This window comes from Camelus dromedarius, chromosome 13, assembly GCF_036321535.1.
Source record: "Camelus dromedarius isolate mCamDro1 chromosome 13, mCamDro1.pat, whole genome shotgun sequence".
NCBI lineage: Eukaryota > Metazoa > Chordata > Mammalia > Artiodactyla > Camelidae > Camelus > Camelus dromedarius.
This window is the reverse complement of record NC_087448.1, coordinates 70,240,208-70,254,128: the sequence shown is the minus strand read 5'-3', so window position 1 is coordinate 70,254,128 and position 13,921 is coordinate 70,240,208. Positions and strand designations below refer to the sequence as shown.

At 42.8% G+C, this 13,921-nt stretch overlaps 1 protein-coding gene across 4 annotated transcripts in view; it reads left to right on the top strand.

The window, feature by feature from the left end:
* Window positions 1-712: 712 nt before the first annotated feature.
* Window positions 713-13,921, top strand: part of IFT88 (intraflagellar transport 88) — a 57,333-nt gene continuing 44,124 nt past the window's right edge. For 2 of the 4 annotated variants that reach the window (XM_064493290.1, XM_031465706.2), the window contains exons 1-7: window positions 713-821; window positions 1,511-1,606; window positions 4,921-4,983; window positions 11,309-11,365; window positions 12,452-12,505; window positions 13,108-13,171; window positions 13,836-13,905. In XM_064493290.1, the coding sequence (XP_064349360.1) occupies window positions 1,517-1,606; window positions 4,921-4,983; window positions 11,309-11,365; window positions 12,452-12,505; window positions 13,108-13,171; window positions 13,836-13,905 (398 nt within the window). In that variant the 5' untranslated portion in view covers window positions 713-821; window positions 1,511-1,516. The remainder of the gene's footprint in view (window positions 822-1,510; window positions 1,607-4,920; window positions 4,984-11,308; window positions 11,366-12,451; window positions 12,506-13,107; window positions 13,172-13,835; window positions 13,906-13,921) is intronic. The other 2 variants (XM_064493291.1, XM_064493292.1) reach the window with 2 other exon arrangements.

The window sequence follows — 13,921 nt, the reverse complement described above, 5'->3', positions numbered from 1 at the left end:
AATACCTTCACAGCAACAACTTGACTGGTGTTTGACAAAAAACTGGGTATCGCAGTCCAGTGGACAACTGCATTAACCATCACAGTGATCCCGAATAAAAGCAAGAGACTCATGGAAAACTGTCTCTCTACATGTAGTCAATGTTCAAAACTCATTAATAATCCCTGGTGTCTTTGGGAGCCCTCCCCTCCGCCCCTTTTAGCTTTAACATTTAAAGGAAACTAATGCTGGGAACCGGTTGGGAACCTCATTCCTCCTTCACGTCGCACTTGCTGAGCTTATCTCTGAAGCTGGGTGCAGGCCTTGGCCAGTCTCAGGTCGCCCTCGAGGGTGTCCAGGGCAGGAGGACAGGCCTGGACCACGAGGTGCACGGGCACGCGGGCGGCTCCAGCCGCGCCCTGGGGGAGCCGAGGGGGCGGTGGGGGACCAGGCAGCCGGCTCTCCCAAGGCTCACGGGCCAGTGCGGCGGCCACCAGAGGTATTCCTGGCATCCTAGCACCACCCTTGGATGATCTGCCTTACGGCTGATCTCAGCCGGATCTAGGAGACTTTGGTTTCCTTTCTTTCCGGCTCCACGTACCCGCCGCCCGCCTGGAACCCCTGGGCGGGGACCCTCCGCTCAGCTCCCAACGGGCCGGCCCCGCCCCCTCCGCCCCGGGCCCCGCCCCGCCCCGCCCCGCCCCGCCCCTCGCGGAGCACTGTGGGAGCGGCTTCCTTGGATCCGCGCGTGGCAACGACGCGGCCGCGCAGCTCTCGGCCCAGGCCCGGGAAGGCCGCGCGCCCCGCCGCGCTCGCGGTCGCCCGGCTCCCCTCGCCGCGAGGTAGGGGAAGGGCCCGGGGCGGCGCGGGTGCCGGCTGCCCTCGGAGGGGCTCTGCCGGCCCTCCCCGGCCCCTCCTGGCCCGCGCGCCCGCCGGCCCTCGAGCCCCGGGCCCGGGGCTGGGCGCGTGAAGCTCTGCCGGCCCGGGAAGCTGGGCCGGTGCGGGGCCCCCGCGGTGGGACTCGGGACCCGGAGCGCGCCTGCTCTCCTGGCAGCCCCGGCCTGGCGGGGGCGGCCGCCGGGTCCCGAGAGCCCGGGCCGGCCCTCGGCGTTCCCGACCGCGCCTTCCGCTTGTCCCGCTCGGAGTCTCTTGGACGCGAGCCTTTGCCGCCGGGTTGCGCCCCAGCGGAGAGCATCTCGGGTTATAGTGAAAAGCCATCTTAAAATCTTTCGTGAGGGAAGTTCCTTAAAGTAAAACTTGTACATTGTGATGGCCACGGTAATTTAGTTCCCTGTGGGAAGCAGAGTATAATAGACAACGTTCTTGATTTTCAATTATCGGCATATTGAAAAGTTCTCCTCATAAATGTAAACAATGTAACTCCAGAGTAATAAGTAACTGTGGCAACAAAATTAAATTTAAACGTGGTTGTAAGTTTGCTAAGTATCAGTTTGTTCTGGAAGCCTTCTGATTTTGGTGTGGAATAAGAATTGTTACTCAAGAGCACATTAACGCCGCTGGTTTTTCGTAGGTAGAGATGATGCAGAATGTCCACTTGGCCCCAGAGACGGACGAAGATGATCTTTATTCTGGCTATAATGACTACAATCCAACCTATGACACCGAGGTAAAAAAAAAAAAATTTTGTGTTGGTCTTTGCTGTTTATGCTGGTTCATGAAAACTGGATTTGAGGGTTCAGCTTTATTATGCTTTAGCTTCAGCAAGCTGATTAAGAGCCTAGAAGAGGGCTGTCACTGAAGACTGCACTGACTTCTGCCAACAGTAGTAACTGCAGCAGAAGGGAGCAGCGGGGAGACAGGAAAAAGGTTACAGAAGAGTTAGGATCACTTATGACGTGGATTCTTCTGCACGTGTTACCTGAACGTGAGCCGAAAGACAGGTCACTGCACGTGCCTGGAATCAGGTGTTTTAAATGCTCCAAATTTGAAATGTCATTTTAGAAATGCTTTTCTTTAATTAAATTATATAAGTATTTTATAGAAAAATTAGAGCATGGAAATAAGTATAGATTAAAATCATAGAAATTGTCACCACCCAGAGACAGACATTAACTAACAGTGCCCAATGCCAAACTTTTCCCTGTGCAGACATCTGTATCTACTGTATCGCTATACGGTTTTGGATAAAGTGATATCATACGGTGTGTACTGTTTTGTAACCTGCTTTTTCTCTTTTTGAATATTCATGTATGTCAACAAATCTATATCTGCTTAATATTTAGTAGTATAGTAATTTATAGGGTGAAATTGTTACTAAGGCAAATATTTGAACATTTAAAATCTGTTTATGTCATTGTGAGAGTTATAGTTTCTGATTGCAAAAACCAGAAATCAATAAAACCTCTTTATAAAGTTATCTTGAATTAGTGTGTGGAAAAAGTAAGGGTGAAGGATATGGGCATTAATTTACTTGCTAGTATGTAAGAGTCAACTATTAAGCATTTATAGGACTTTGAACTCATTTAGGAAATCTCATTTTATTCTAGAGCTTTTCATATAGCTTTCAGTCATTTTTGAGTTATTTTTTCCTCTGGAGAAAAATGATGGCCTGTGAGTTTGAGACAGAGAGAAAACAAGAAAAGAAAATAGAAATCATTTACTTACTTTGTGTGAAATAAAACCTAGGAGATACTGCTCATCATACAAAATTTGAAAAATACAGATTGGATTAAAAAATGTCAAAACAGCGTAAATACTCTTACCCCATGTCACCTGTGTGGATATATCACCTGATGTTTTGCTGTGTTCCCTTGTTATTTAATGTATGCAGGTATTTCCCTCCCTGGATGCAAACACACATACACACGATTATATAGACTAGTTTCTAAAAATTTGTATTAAAATATGAGCATTTTCCTAAGTTAGTATAAATTATGAAAACAATTGAATCTCTCCATTTCTCCCAGTTATAAAAGTTATGTGTATGAAAATTATATATGCTCATTGTTAGAAAACAAAATTACCCATAATCCCATCACTCCAAAATAACTACTGTTAACATTTTGTTGCTTTCTCTTTCCTTCACACATATAAACAATTTTCTTTCAGCATGTTTGGAAATGAACTAGCATTTACTTTTCTGTTTGCTTATTTCCATTCAGCTATATCATAAAGAATGTCTCATGATACTAGAAATTTAGATATAATTTTAATTATATCTGCATAATACTAACTGTATATAGTTGATTATTTTCTGACCATAGGAAATTTATTTCCAGTTTTCTGCCCCTATTAATAACAACCACACACTGAACAATTTTATGCCTAAATGACTTCTTGTATTGTGATGAAACATTTCCTTGGATGGAGTCCCAGAAGTGGAATTAATAGATCATTGTGATCAGTTTTAAAAATCGGAGAAAATTGCTAACTCCTCAGGTCATCACAGTGGGGCTTCGTTATTTAACTTGAAGCAAATATTCAGACTGTCATACACAAAATAAATTATACAGTAAAATAAAAATATTTGGTTTACCCATGGTTTTCTTTTATTTTAATTAATTAGAATAACAAGTTAATATATAACTGAATTACTTGAAACAGTTGTTAAGGTTTATAGATAATGCAAATTGTTAAATCAAATCATGAACAAAGATGACAAAAATTGTGTTAGTTTGGTATTTGTAATTGGAGAATTTGTTGACAATATTTAGTTTGTTATTTAGCGCAACTTCATTGAGTTGATTGTTTTATTAATAGTTTAGGAATAGTAGAAGACTTCTTTTTCCTAAAAGATCTACCAAATAGCATAATTAATTATGCTGAAGGGAGCCCTTGGCTTGTGCCTCATGTGGAAGTTGCCTGGTTTCTCTGGCTGAGACTTGTGAACTTATGCAGTTGATAGGGAAGGTTATGAAGGCTGTTTGAAGTGAAAGTTAAAGAAGAATGCTTGAACATCATGAAATCCTGTTTAAAGTACGTCGTATTACCATCCTGGTTATGCAGACATTGTCCTATGTCTGCAGGGTTTTAAAAAGCTGATCGATGTTGATTGACTCTACCTTTTCTGTATTGTTTGTATAATAATCAGCAAGTGTGTTCTTGTGGGAAGTAGGCTGAAGTTAATCAGGGGCAGGTGTGAGCTTTGCGGGAGCCAGGGTTTGTGTTGGTGAAGGAGCAGGAGGTGGAGGCGGGTAGAAGACAGGTGGCTGGTAAGGCTGGGTGCTTTGGAGAGCGTCTAAAGGTGGCATTTTGTCCCAGAAGCCCAGGAACACTGGTATTGTGCCCTTGACTAGCGTTACTTCCCTCAGATTTCCTGTGGGAGAACATAAGCACAGGTCAGGAATCAGCCAGGTGGGATGGTGCTTTATTTCAACTGTGGCTTTGGTTCCAAACGGCAGCGCAGGCTGGGCTCAGTCTGAACCTCAGGCTTAACCTCTTCCGTGAGGTGAAAAGCCGTTTTCACTTGGGAGAATGGAAATGCAGCCAGAGAAAGCGTTTGCTCCGCTGCTGGGCGAGGATGCCGCCTTTTCTGTTCTGAGGCCTTCTCAGGGAGGGCAGGTAGCTGTGGTCCCAGCGTCTGGGTAAGGAGAAGGGTGGCGAGGGGAAGGGGGTACCAGGGGTGGGGAGTGGGGCTGATCCTCTGTTCTTACCACTCCCGCTGCTTGGAAGAAAGAAGCAGAAAAGGCCATATCTTTGTGCGCTTGATCTTTTAACCAGGCGTAGTAATAGCACCCATCTAAACAGTAGCCAATAAAATGTCCTTAAACTTGACGTACATCATCAGTACTCCCCTCCCTAAGGGATACTGTGTATGTGTGTGAGGGGGGAATTTGAGGATAAGAGTCCTTGAGCCCTGCCTGGATGTCAGCAGATGGAGGTAGATGATTACAGAGGATCGTGCATACCAACCAGTAGAGGTTCAACATTTTTAAAAAACTGTCACTTCATGTTGAATGGTAATTTGCCTCTTCATTTTAGGAACTGGAGAATGACACAGCTTTTCAGCAAGCTGTGAGAACTAGTCATGGCAGAAGACCTCCAGTAAGTGAAATTTTTTTTTTTACTGTATTAAAAAAACACATAACATAAAATTTACCATCTTAACTGTTTTTAAATGTACACTTTGGTAGTGTTAAACAAATTCTCATTGTCATGAAACAGGTCTCTAGAACTTTTCATCTTCCCCGTCTGAAACTCTGTCCTCGTTAAACAACAGCGCCCACCCTCCACCCCCAGGCCCTGCTCTCCTGCTGTCTCTGAATCTGACCACTCTCTGTACCTCTCAGAAGTGAAATTGTGGAGTATTTGTCCTTTTGTGGTGGGCTTATTTCACGGTGCACCTGTCCTCAGGGCTCATCCATGTTGCAGCCCCTGTCAGGACCTCCTTCCTTCTTCAGGCTGGCTGACTCCGCTGTGGGCGGGCCGCATTGTGTCCACGGACACTTGGGCTGCTTTCACCTCTCGCTGTTGTGAGTGGTGCTGCCGTGAACATGAATGTGCAGACGTCTTGAAACCCTGTTTTCAGTTCTTTGGGTGCATGCCCAGAGGTGGGGCTGCTGCATCCTGTGGTAATTCTGTTCTTAGTTTTTGGAGGAACCTCCATACTGTTTTCCGTGGTAGTTACACCATTTTACAGTCCCACCAGTGGTGTACGAGTGTTCCAGTTTCTCTGCATCCTCAGTAACACTTGTTGTTTTCTATTGTGTTGATAGTAGCAATTTTAATGGGTGTGAGGTGATTCTCATTGTGGTTTCGATTTGCATTTCTCTGATGATTAGTGACTTTGAGTGTCTTTCATGTGCTTTTTGGCCATTCGTGTATCTTGAAGAAATGTTTGTTCAAGTCCTTTGTCCATGTTTTAACTGAGTTACGTGGCTTTTTTGTCATGTAGTTGCGGGAGTTCTTTATACGTTCTGGATGTTAACCCTTTATGGGATGTATGCTTTCTAAGTATGTTCTCCCATCCTGTGCTTTTTTATCCTGTTGATTGCGTTCTTGGCTACACAGAAGTTTCTAAGTGTGGTGTAGTCCCATTTGTCTATTTTTGCTTTTGTTGCCTGTCCTTTTTGGTGTCCTATCCAAGAAACCATTGCTAAGTCCAATGCTGTGAAATCTCCCCCTATGTTTTTTCCCTAGGAGTTTTATAGTTTTAGGTCTTACTTGTGGACCTTTAATCCATGCTGAATTAATTTTTATGGGTAGTACAGATTGAATCTGACTTCATTCCTTCGTGTGTGGTGTCTGGTTTTCCCAACACCGTTTGGGGGAGACTGACTCTCACGTGGTGTGGCCTTGGCAGCCTTGTTGAAAGTCGTTTGACCTTACACGTGAGGTTGCTTCTGGGCTCTCTGTTCCATCCCATTGGTCTGCTTGCCTGTCTGGCTGCCCTGCCACGTTGTTCCCAGTATAGTAGCGTTGCCATGTATTTTGAAATCAGGAAGTGTGAATCCCCCAACTTTATTCTTTTTCAGAATTTTTTTGCTATTCAGGGTCTCTTGAGATTCCAAGTGAGTTTTGGGGTGGATTTTTCTGTTTCTTAAAAAAATGATTTTGGGATTTTGGTAGTAATTGCATTAAGTCTGTGGATTATTTTGGATAGTATAGACATCTTAACAGTATTAAGTGTTTCAGTCAGTGAACATGGGCTGCTTGCTTTCTGTTTGTGTTGTGTTTAATTTCTTACAGCAATGTTTTACAGTTTTCAGTGTATGCAGTAAGTGAATTTTAAAGTATTGTAGATTAAAGAATTTTTTTATGCTCTTGAGAATATAAATATTATTTATGTAAGGCACTGGAGTATGTTTACCTAAAACACTCATCATTTTAAAAGTTTGCACTTCTAATTTTTAAAGCTGTATAAATATTAATCCTTTAAAACACTGGGGCTTAAGTTACAAATTACTCCTGCCTTGGGTCGTGACCCTCCATTAATTAATCTCCAACAGTACATAAATGGCCAGCATGATTTTTTCCACTATTATTAAATTTTTTTTGTATATCATGCAAAGAATAGACATATTCCTTCCACAGTACATGAAATCTGGCAAGCTTCTTTTGTAGCTGAAGATAAACAGTGTTGGCACTAAATAAAAGAGTGATGTCTGGTGGGGAGGGTACAGCTCAAGTGGTAGAGTGCGTGCTTAGCATGCACGAGTTCCTGGGTTCAACCCTCAGTACCTCCTCTAAAAAATAAACACATAAATAAGTAAACTAGTTACTCCCCCCCAAAAAAATGTTAAAAAAAAATAAAAGTGATGTCTAGAAAGTTCTGTCCCTAAAGTTCTATGTCTGATGTTCCTTTTTCAAAACTGCTTCTTTGTACCCACTTACGACCACACAACAGTGGTTCTCTGGGGGACGTTTGGCCTGAAGGTTGTCACAACTTGGCTGAGGTGCCGCTGGCATCTCACAGGTCCCAGGCAGAGGTGCTGCTAACTTCGTAACGCACGGCAGCCCCCAGTGCAGAGTCACTGGGGAGGTCGAGACGCTCTGCTGTGGAGCGAGTCCTCTGCTTCAGACGGCAGGTGTTCCTGCCTTCACCTCCCCGCCCTTGGTCACTTTCTCCCTTTCCTCCCGCTACACATATTACTGAGCAAAAATAAAAGATGGATGTTAAACCACTTAAGATGGAAAGGGTCTTGTGAGTAGCTTGCCTGTCACGTTTATGAGGTGAATCAGTGTGGCTCCTGTGATGAGTTTAGCCAGACACGCCATCCTCCACAGGACTGTCCCCACCTCTGACACCAACTGCAGGACCGCCTCCAACGTCAGTCATTTTCTGAAAGGACTCACAGAGCTCTGAAAGCTGCCACACTCATAGTCTGTTACAGGGGAGGATGCAGGTCACAGTCTGTTTAGGGAAGAGACATGGGGCAGAGTCTGGGGGCCAAGGCTTTCCCTGTGGCACCAGCCCCTCCTGGTTGCTCTGAGCAGTGACAGTACTTAGAGCCTTCACCCACGGATCCAGTGTCCAGGGTTTTACTGGTGCCCATCACACGCCGCCCTTTAGTCTGTGGCCCCTCCCTGAGGCCCAAGCTAGTACACCTGGAAGGTAGACTGTCTGGTGGCCAGAGCCCCCAGGCAAACAAAGTATATATCAGGAAGGGTGTTTCAGGGGCCTGCACATCCCCTCCCAATGGCCAAGTGCAGAGCCAGGCCTCTCTTTGGGTGAAGTTAATTCTTGAATACACATTATGCAAGCTATATTTTAATTTTAAGGTTACTTTCATTATAGAAAGAAAACTTGTAGATTGAGTTCTTCTGCTAGGCTAATGACAAAACTGGAAGCTTTTTGAAGAGGCAGACTGTCTTATTCATTGTTCTTTTCTTTGCCTGCTGTGGGTGTTCCCTAAATCTTTGTCACATGACTCAGTAAATAAGCAAACGTTGTCTTCAGTTTAGTGATTCTGGTATCAGACAGGCGGCAATTCTGCCACCCTGGCCCTTCATTGATATTTTAGGAGCGACTCCAGAGGTGCTCACATTGTGCAGGAGGACACAAGCCTGGGGAGGAAGGGCATCGCTGTGCCTGCAGCCGGGACAGAGCTCAGGGCTCCATCCCGCTGAATGACACTTTCATCACACCCTAGTTACTATATTAGATGGGAGAAATTATACAACTTCTATACAAAGGTACTAGGCTCACTTTAGAGGGATAAGATTCCGGCTAGCTCCAAAGGACCACAGGGAGGAAGACAAAAGGGACACAAGTAGATTTTACAAAGCATAAGGCAATGTGTTGTAAAAAAAAAAAAAAGAGTGTAAATTGCGGTGGGACCAGAAAGCTAAGTTATTTAGCACTGGTTGGGCAATCAGAAGATGCTGTTTAGAATATATGTAAAATATGTATTACATATTTAAGAATATTAAAGGGTATATTCAATTAAGATTGACCTTGAGATATGTGAGGAAAGGCATGGTGGGTGAGGATGCAAGGTGAATAAAGAAAGGGGTAGCGTAGGATCCACTGTACCTAAGAGGTCAGTCCAGTGCTAAAAGTGAAAACCAGAACAGAGCTAGTCAGTAGTGAGTGGTTCAGAGAAAAATGGTCTCTTTCCTTCAATTTGTTCTCATGGAAAAAAATTACTGAGACCCACATCCTTCCTTTTCATGTTTTATCAAGCCATCTGTTATCTGTTAATTAGGTCAGTTTGTTAATGGTTCTGTTTAGATGTCCCATATTTTTACTGATTTGTGTGTGTGTGTAATGGGAACCACAGTTCTATTATTAATGAGAAATAAATGGTCAAATCTTACACTGTGGTTGTAGATTTACTATTTCTTTTTTTAAGTTTTTGTTTTACATGTTTGGAGCAAGAACATTGAGAGTTGTTATATTTTTTGTGTTAAATTGAGCCTTTCCTTGCTATGAAATGTCCTTCCGCCCCTCGCAGTGCTGCTGGTCTCTGGTCAGGGGTCGGCGCAGCACTGTAGTTACACAGGCTCTCTTGTCCAGTGTTTCGTTGTCTGTCTCTCTGCATTTTTACTTCCAGATTCTTCATATCTGTATGTTTAAGGTGTATTTCTCACTAGCAGCATGTAATAGAGTTGGTTTTTTTTTTTTAAAATACTGTCTGATAATCTTATGCTTTTAAGTCTATTTACATTTAATGAAATAACTAATTTGGTGTGTAAATTTATTGTCTTGGTGTTTGCTTTTTGTTTTTTCCTGCCTCTTTTATGTTTCGTTTTCTCTCCTTTCTTACCTTCTTTTGTTTGATTGTGTTTTTCTAATTTTCTCTTTCTGTTTTCTTGGGAGCTTACATTCTTTAGCTTTTCTTTCAGTGTTTTCCCAAAGCTTACAATACCCTCTTTAACTTATTAAAGTCTACTGTAATTTAGTATTCTGCTGCTTCCTGGACAATGCCAGAATTTTGCATCATTTTCAACTATTTTTCAGTTGTAGAATTTCCATTTATTCCTTTTTTATAATTTCCAGTTCTCTGCTGAAATTATCAGTCTTTACATTCATTGAACATACTGAACACAGTATGTTGAAGTCTGTGTCCGACACTGCCATTACGCTTCCCCTCCTGCATGTCTTTCCATTTTGTCTCTCTTGCTTTTGGTTGGTGGTCTCGCTCCTGTGTGTCACATCGTTTTAGATTGAATGCGACGTTGTAAACAAAAAGCTGCGGTGCTAACTTCAGGCTGTGTGTCTGTGCCGTCCAGTATGATGAGCACTAGCCTCATGTGGCTGTTTACATTTAAATCACTTAAAAGTGAGTACGATTTTAAAATTCAGATCCTGTTGCATCCGCCACATTTCCAACGCACAGCAACCACATGTGGCCAGTGGCTGCCTTACCGAGGCAGCCGTGGAACGTTTCCGCCGTGTTTTACTAGAGAGCATTTAGTTTTGCTTGTGGCCACAGAGGAGCTAGGAATCCTGAATCACCTTAACCGAGGTGAATTTGAGGTGATTCTAAGTTGGGCTCGGTCCTTATAGGACTGGTGAACTTCTGATGTACCTTCCAGTATGAGTGTCATCTTTGAGATCACAGTCTGAAGCCTGGAGGATTACCAGGGCTGCCACCTCCCCGACCCCAGCTCCGGGGTTGATCTCTTCAACCGTGATCTGTCTTTAGGGCTGGCAGGCGCCTCGGGGAACCAGCAGCCCAGGTGCAGCCCCTTCTGCGGGCTCTCAGGAGAGCCTGATCAACTCGTTCACTTGAGACCTTGGAATGCCTCACGGCCTTGACACTGCTCTAATGCATCCAAACCAGTTTTCTGCAAACATATTTTTGTCCCCAGCCTCTTTAGTTCTTAGTGGGAAAGTTGTTTAAAACAGGAGTCCGTCAAGCCAGAGGTACAACTCCTCTAATCATGACGTTCTAATGGAGTATTTCAGACAAGTGTGCCTAACAGCTAGGGCGTGTAGCACCTTTTCACCTACATGGTCCCGTTTGATTCCAGCTATGACTTTGTGATCAACATGCTTTGTATCCTTCTTTCAAGGATGAGAAAATTTAGGCTCACAGAGATTAAATAAACACAGCAAGTAGTGGGAGACCTGAGATTCAGACCCAGACTCTCTTGCCTCCAGACGCAGTGTCTGCTGTCAGACCCCGCGTCTGGCAGTGACAGCCACGCAAGATGCGTGGAGGGTAGCGGTGAAGACTCCGTGTCTCGTCCCGCCTCCCGTCAGTCTCAAGTCCCTTCTCTCTTTTAAAGTGAATCCCAGGGTAGCCTTCCATCTCAATACTTAAAATACCTGAATTCCTTAATGTTGAAGATAATTTAAAAGAAATTCTTCTAAATAGTCTATAAATATTTCTCTACTGATAAGTCTATATTTTACGTTTCCAGTTTTCTATTATATAGCTTAATCTGAATCCTATTAACTATGTTTTTTTTCCTCCCCAAGATAACTGCTAAAATCCCAAGCACAGCAGTTGCTAGACCTGTAGCTACTGGATATGGGGTAGGTTTTCTCACGCTGAAGATGCAAAGACATTTTTTCTCACGCATAAGTTCACTTTAGGCAGTTCTAAGTAAGCTTGGCACCTTGAAGCCCATGACCCAGATATATTTTCCATTTCAGGTGGCTATGAACATTATAAATTGTTGATTGATAGCTTTGATTATTCTGGTCATTCTGGTTGTAAATATAACAAAATATTTTCTTTTCCTCTCTGTAAATGTTGTGTTTGTTGATTGGCTTCTTTTCATTTTCTATATAATATAACCAAATGTCATGTGCATTCCACTCATATATTTTATGTGAAGTTAGATGTTATATAAATGTAATGTTTATAGTTTTTAAAAACTTACTAATTAATACATGAAAAATTAAAATTTAAGAAAAGTTTCAGAGGTATATAACTGGGTCTTGCTTTTATTTGAGACCTTTGGAGGAAAGATGCTGTATAAAAATCCATAAAGGAAAATCTTTTAAATCTTTACCAAATTGCTTACATGAAATAATAGAGGAATGGGAGAAAAATGCAAGAGTGAGGTAGAACAGCATTTCCTGGTCTTCATGATAATATTTCTTAGGGGTCAGAAAAATGGCTCAGACCTACAGGTCTGGGGCACTGGCCTTACAGTTGTCCCTTTCTGTGAATGAAGAAAGTGGCCTTTTATGTAACAGAGCAGTGTATCACGTGATGCATGCTTTTATCAGTCAGCCAGAACGTGTGCCACTCATGAATTTGGTTTTTGTGGTATTTCAGAACAGAGACAGCAAGCTCTTCTGTGAAGGGCCAGTCTAGTTTCCATGGGATCCAGCTCTGCCTTCGCAGAGAAGCAGCCACAGACGGTGTCCAGACAGACGGGGCACGGCTGTGTCCCAGTGAAACTTTATTTACAAAGGCTGAGGGTTGTAATTTTAGAGTTTTATTGCTTAATCCTATGTCCTCAGGTGATAAATGGAAAAAAATTATGTTTAGGTCTGCTTAACAGTAGAAGGAAGGAAAACAAGTTATGAAGAAAACGTTTATACCTTGGTTTGTAAAATTAAACGTAGGCGCTTTGGGGAATCGTTTTAACGTAGTTTTCTGTTTACTAGTCCAAGACATCCCTGGCATCATCCACGGGAAGACCAGTGACAGGGGCTGTTCAGGTATCTGTCGTGTGGTGGTTCACGTGGGGCCTTTCATGTGACTCAGAGTAGTATTGTTACCAGAGTTCAGGAAGATGTTACTTACAGAGTGAGCCTGACTCTTTAAATTGTGGCCGAAGGTTGGACTGTTTGAAATCTTTGGAGGCAACGTCTCTTCGGATTTATTCACTCACTTGTCAGATGAAATCCCATCGGGGAAGGCGCATAGGACAGATAGTTTGTATCATGTACTTGGGGACCCATTTTTCTGACGCTGTCACTCAAAATTTCTGTGGTTTCTCTCGTGGGCATATGAGACCAACCGAAAGTAGGGGAGGAGCCAAATAACAAGTTGTATAAGGTGCTACCTAAAATTCTGTGAGTGTTTCTCTTTGCAAATGGGGAGTAAGCTCAGTTAGACCAAGGACTTGAAACTTTAAAGGGAAAGAGAAAGTAGACACAGGGTTGATGCGTGAGGAGGCAAGGGGAAGGAATGCGAAGACAGGGCTTAGAATCCAGCGCTGGGGACTGAGGCCGTGTTGAGACTGCGTCACGTGCAGAGCTGTCCGTGAGAGGTGGGGCTTACTTGAGCATACTTCTTAAACAACTCTTGTTCCCCCAAGGATGGAGTTACTAGACCTATGACTGCAGTGAGAGCAGCTGGTTTTACCAAAGCAGCTTTGAGAGGTTTGTTATATTATTTCTACTAATAATTTTTTTCAGATCTTTTAATTTTTCAAATGTTCTTGTATATGTAAATATTATTACTATTTTAAGTAAAACCTAACATGCCATTAATTATTTTTGGTACCGTTAAGAAAGGACAGGAGCGATGAAAATGTTCTGCATCCCAGGTAGGATGCGGGTTATACTGGCATGTAATTTGCCAAAATGTGCTGAGTTGTGCATTTAGAACTTGTGTGTTTGTTAGAGTTCCATTTAAAGAATTAAAGGTGAAAACAGTATTTAAATATATGATAAATGATAATTTTAAAATAAAATTATTGTGACAAAAATGAATGTTTATTATACCAATAATGGAAAATTAAAAAGCCAGCACTAGGTTGTTATTCACATGATTGATAGTTTAAAGTTCATAATAAGGATAGAAACTGTGGACAGAAATAAACACTGAGAGAGTGTCTTATTTTTGTTTTTACATGGTAACACAGTTTTATTTATATAGTTTTATGTATGTTTGAAATGTTACCAATTTCTTGATATACAGACTTTGTGGACACACACAAAAAAGTCCATTCCATTTAAAAAATCAGTAAGTCAAATAACGTGTGCAAGGTCTCAATTGTGCTGGGTTTGTGACTCAAACTTGAACTCTTGAACTGTGTCTCAGGCTCTGCGTTTGACCCCCTTGGTCAGTCCCGGGGCCCTGCACCTCCTCTGGAAGCCAAAAATGAAGACAGGTATGCAAGTCCTCGT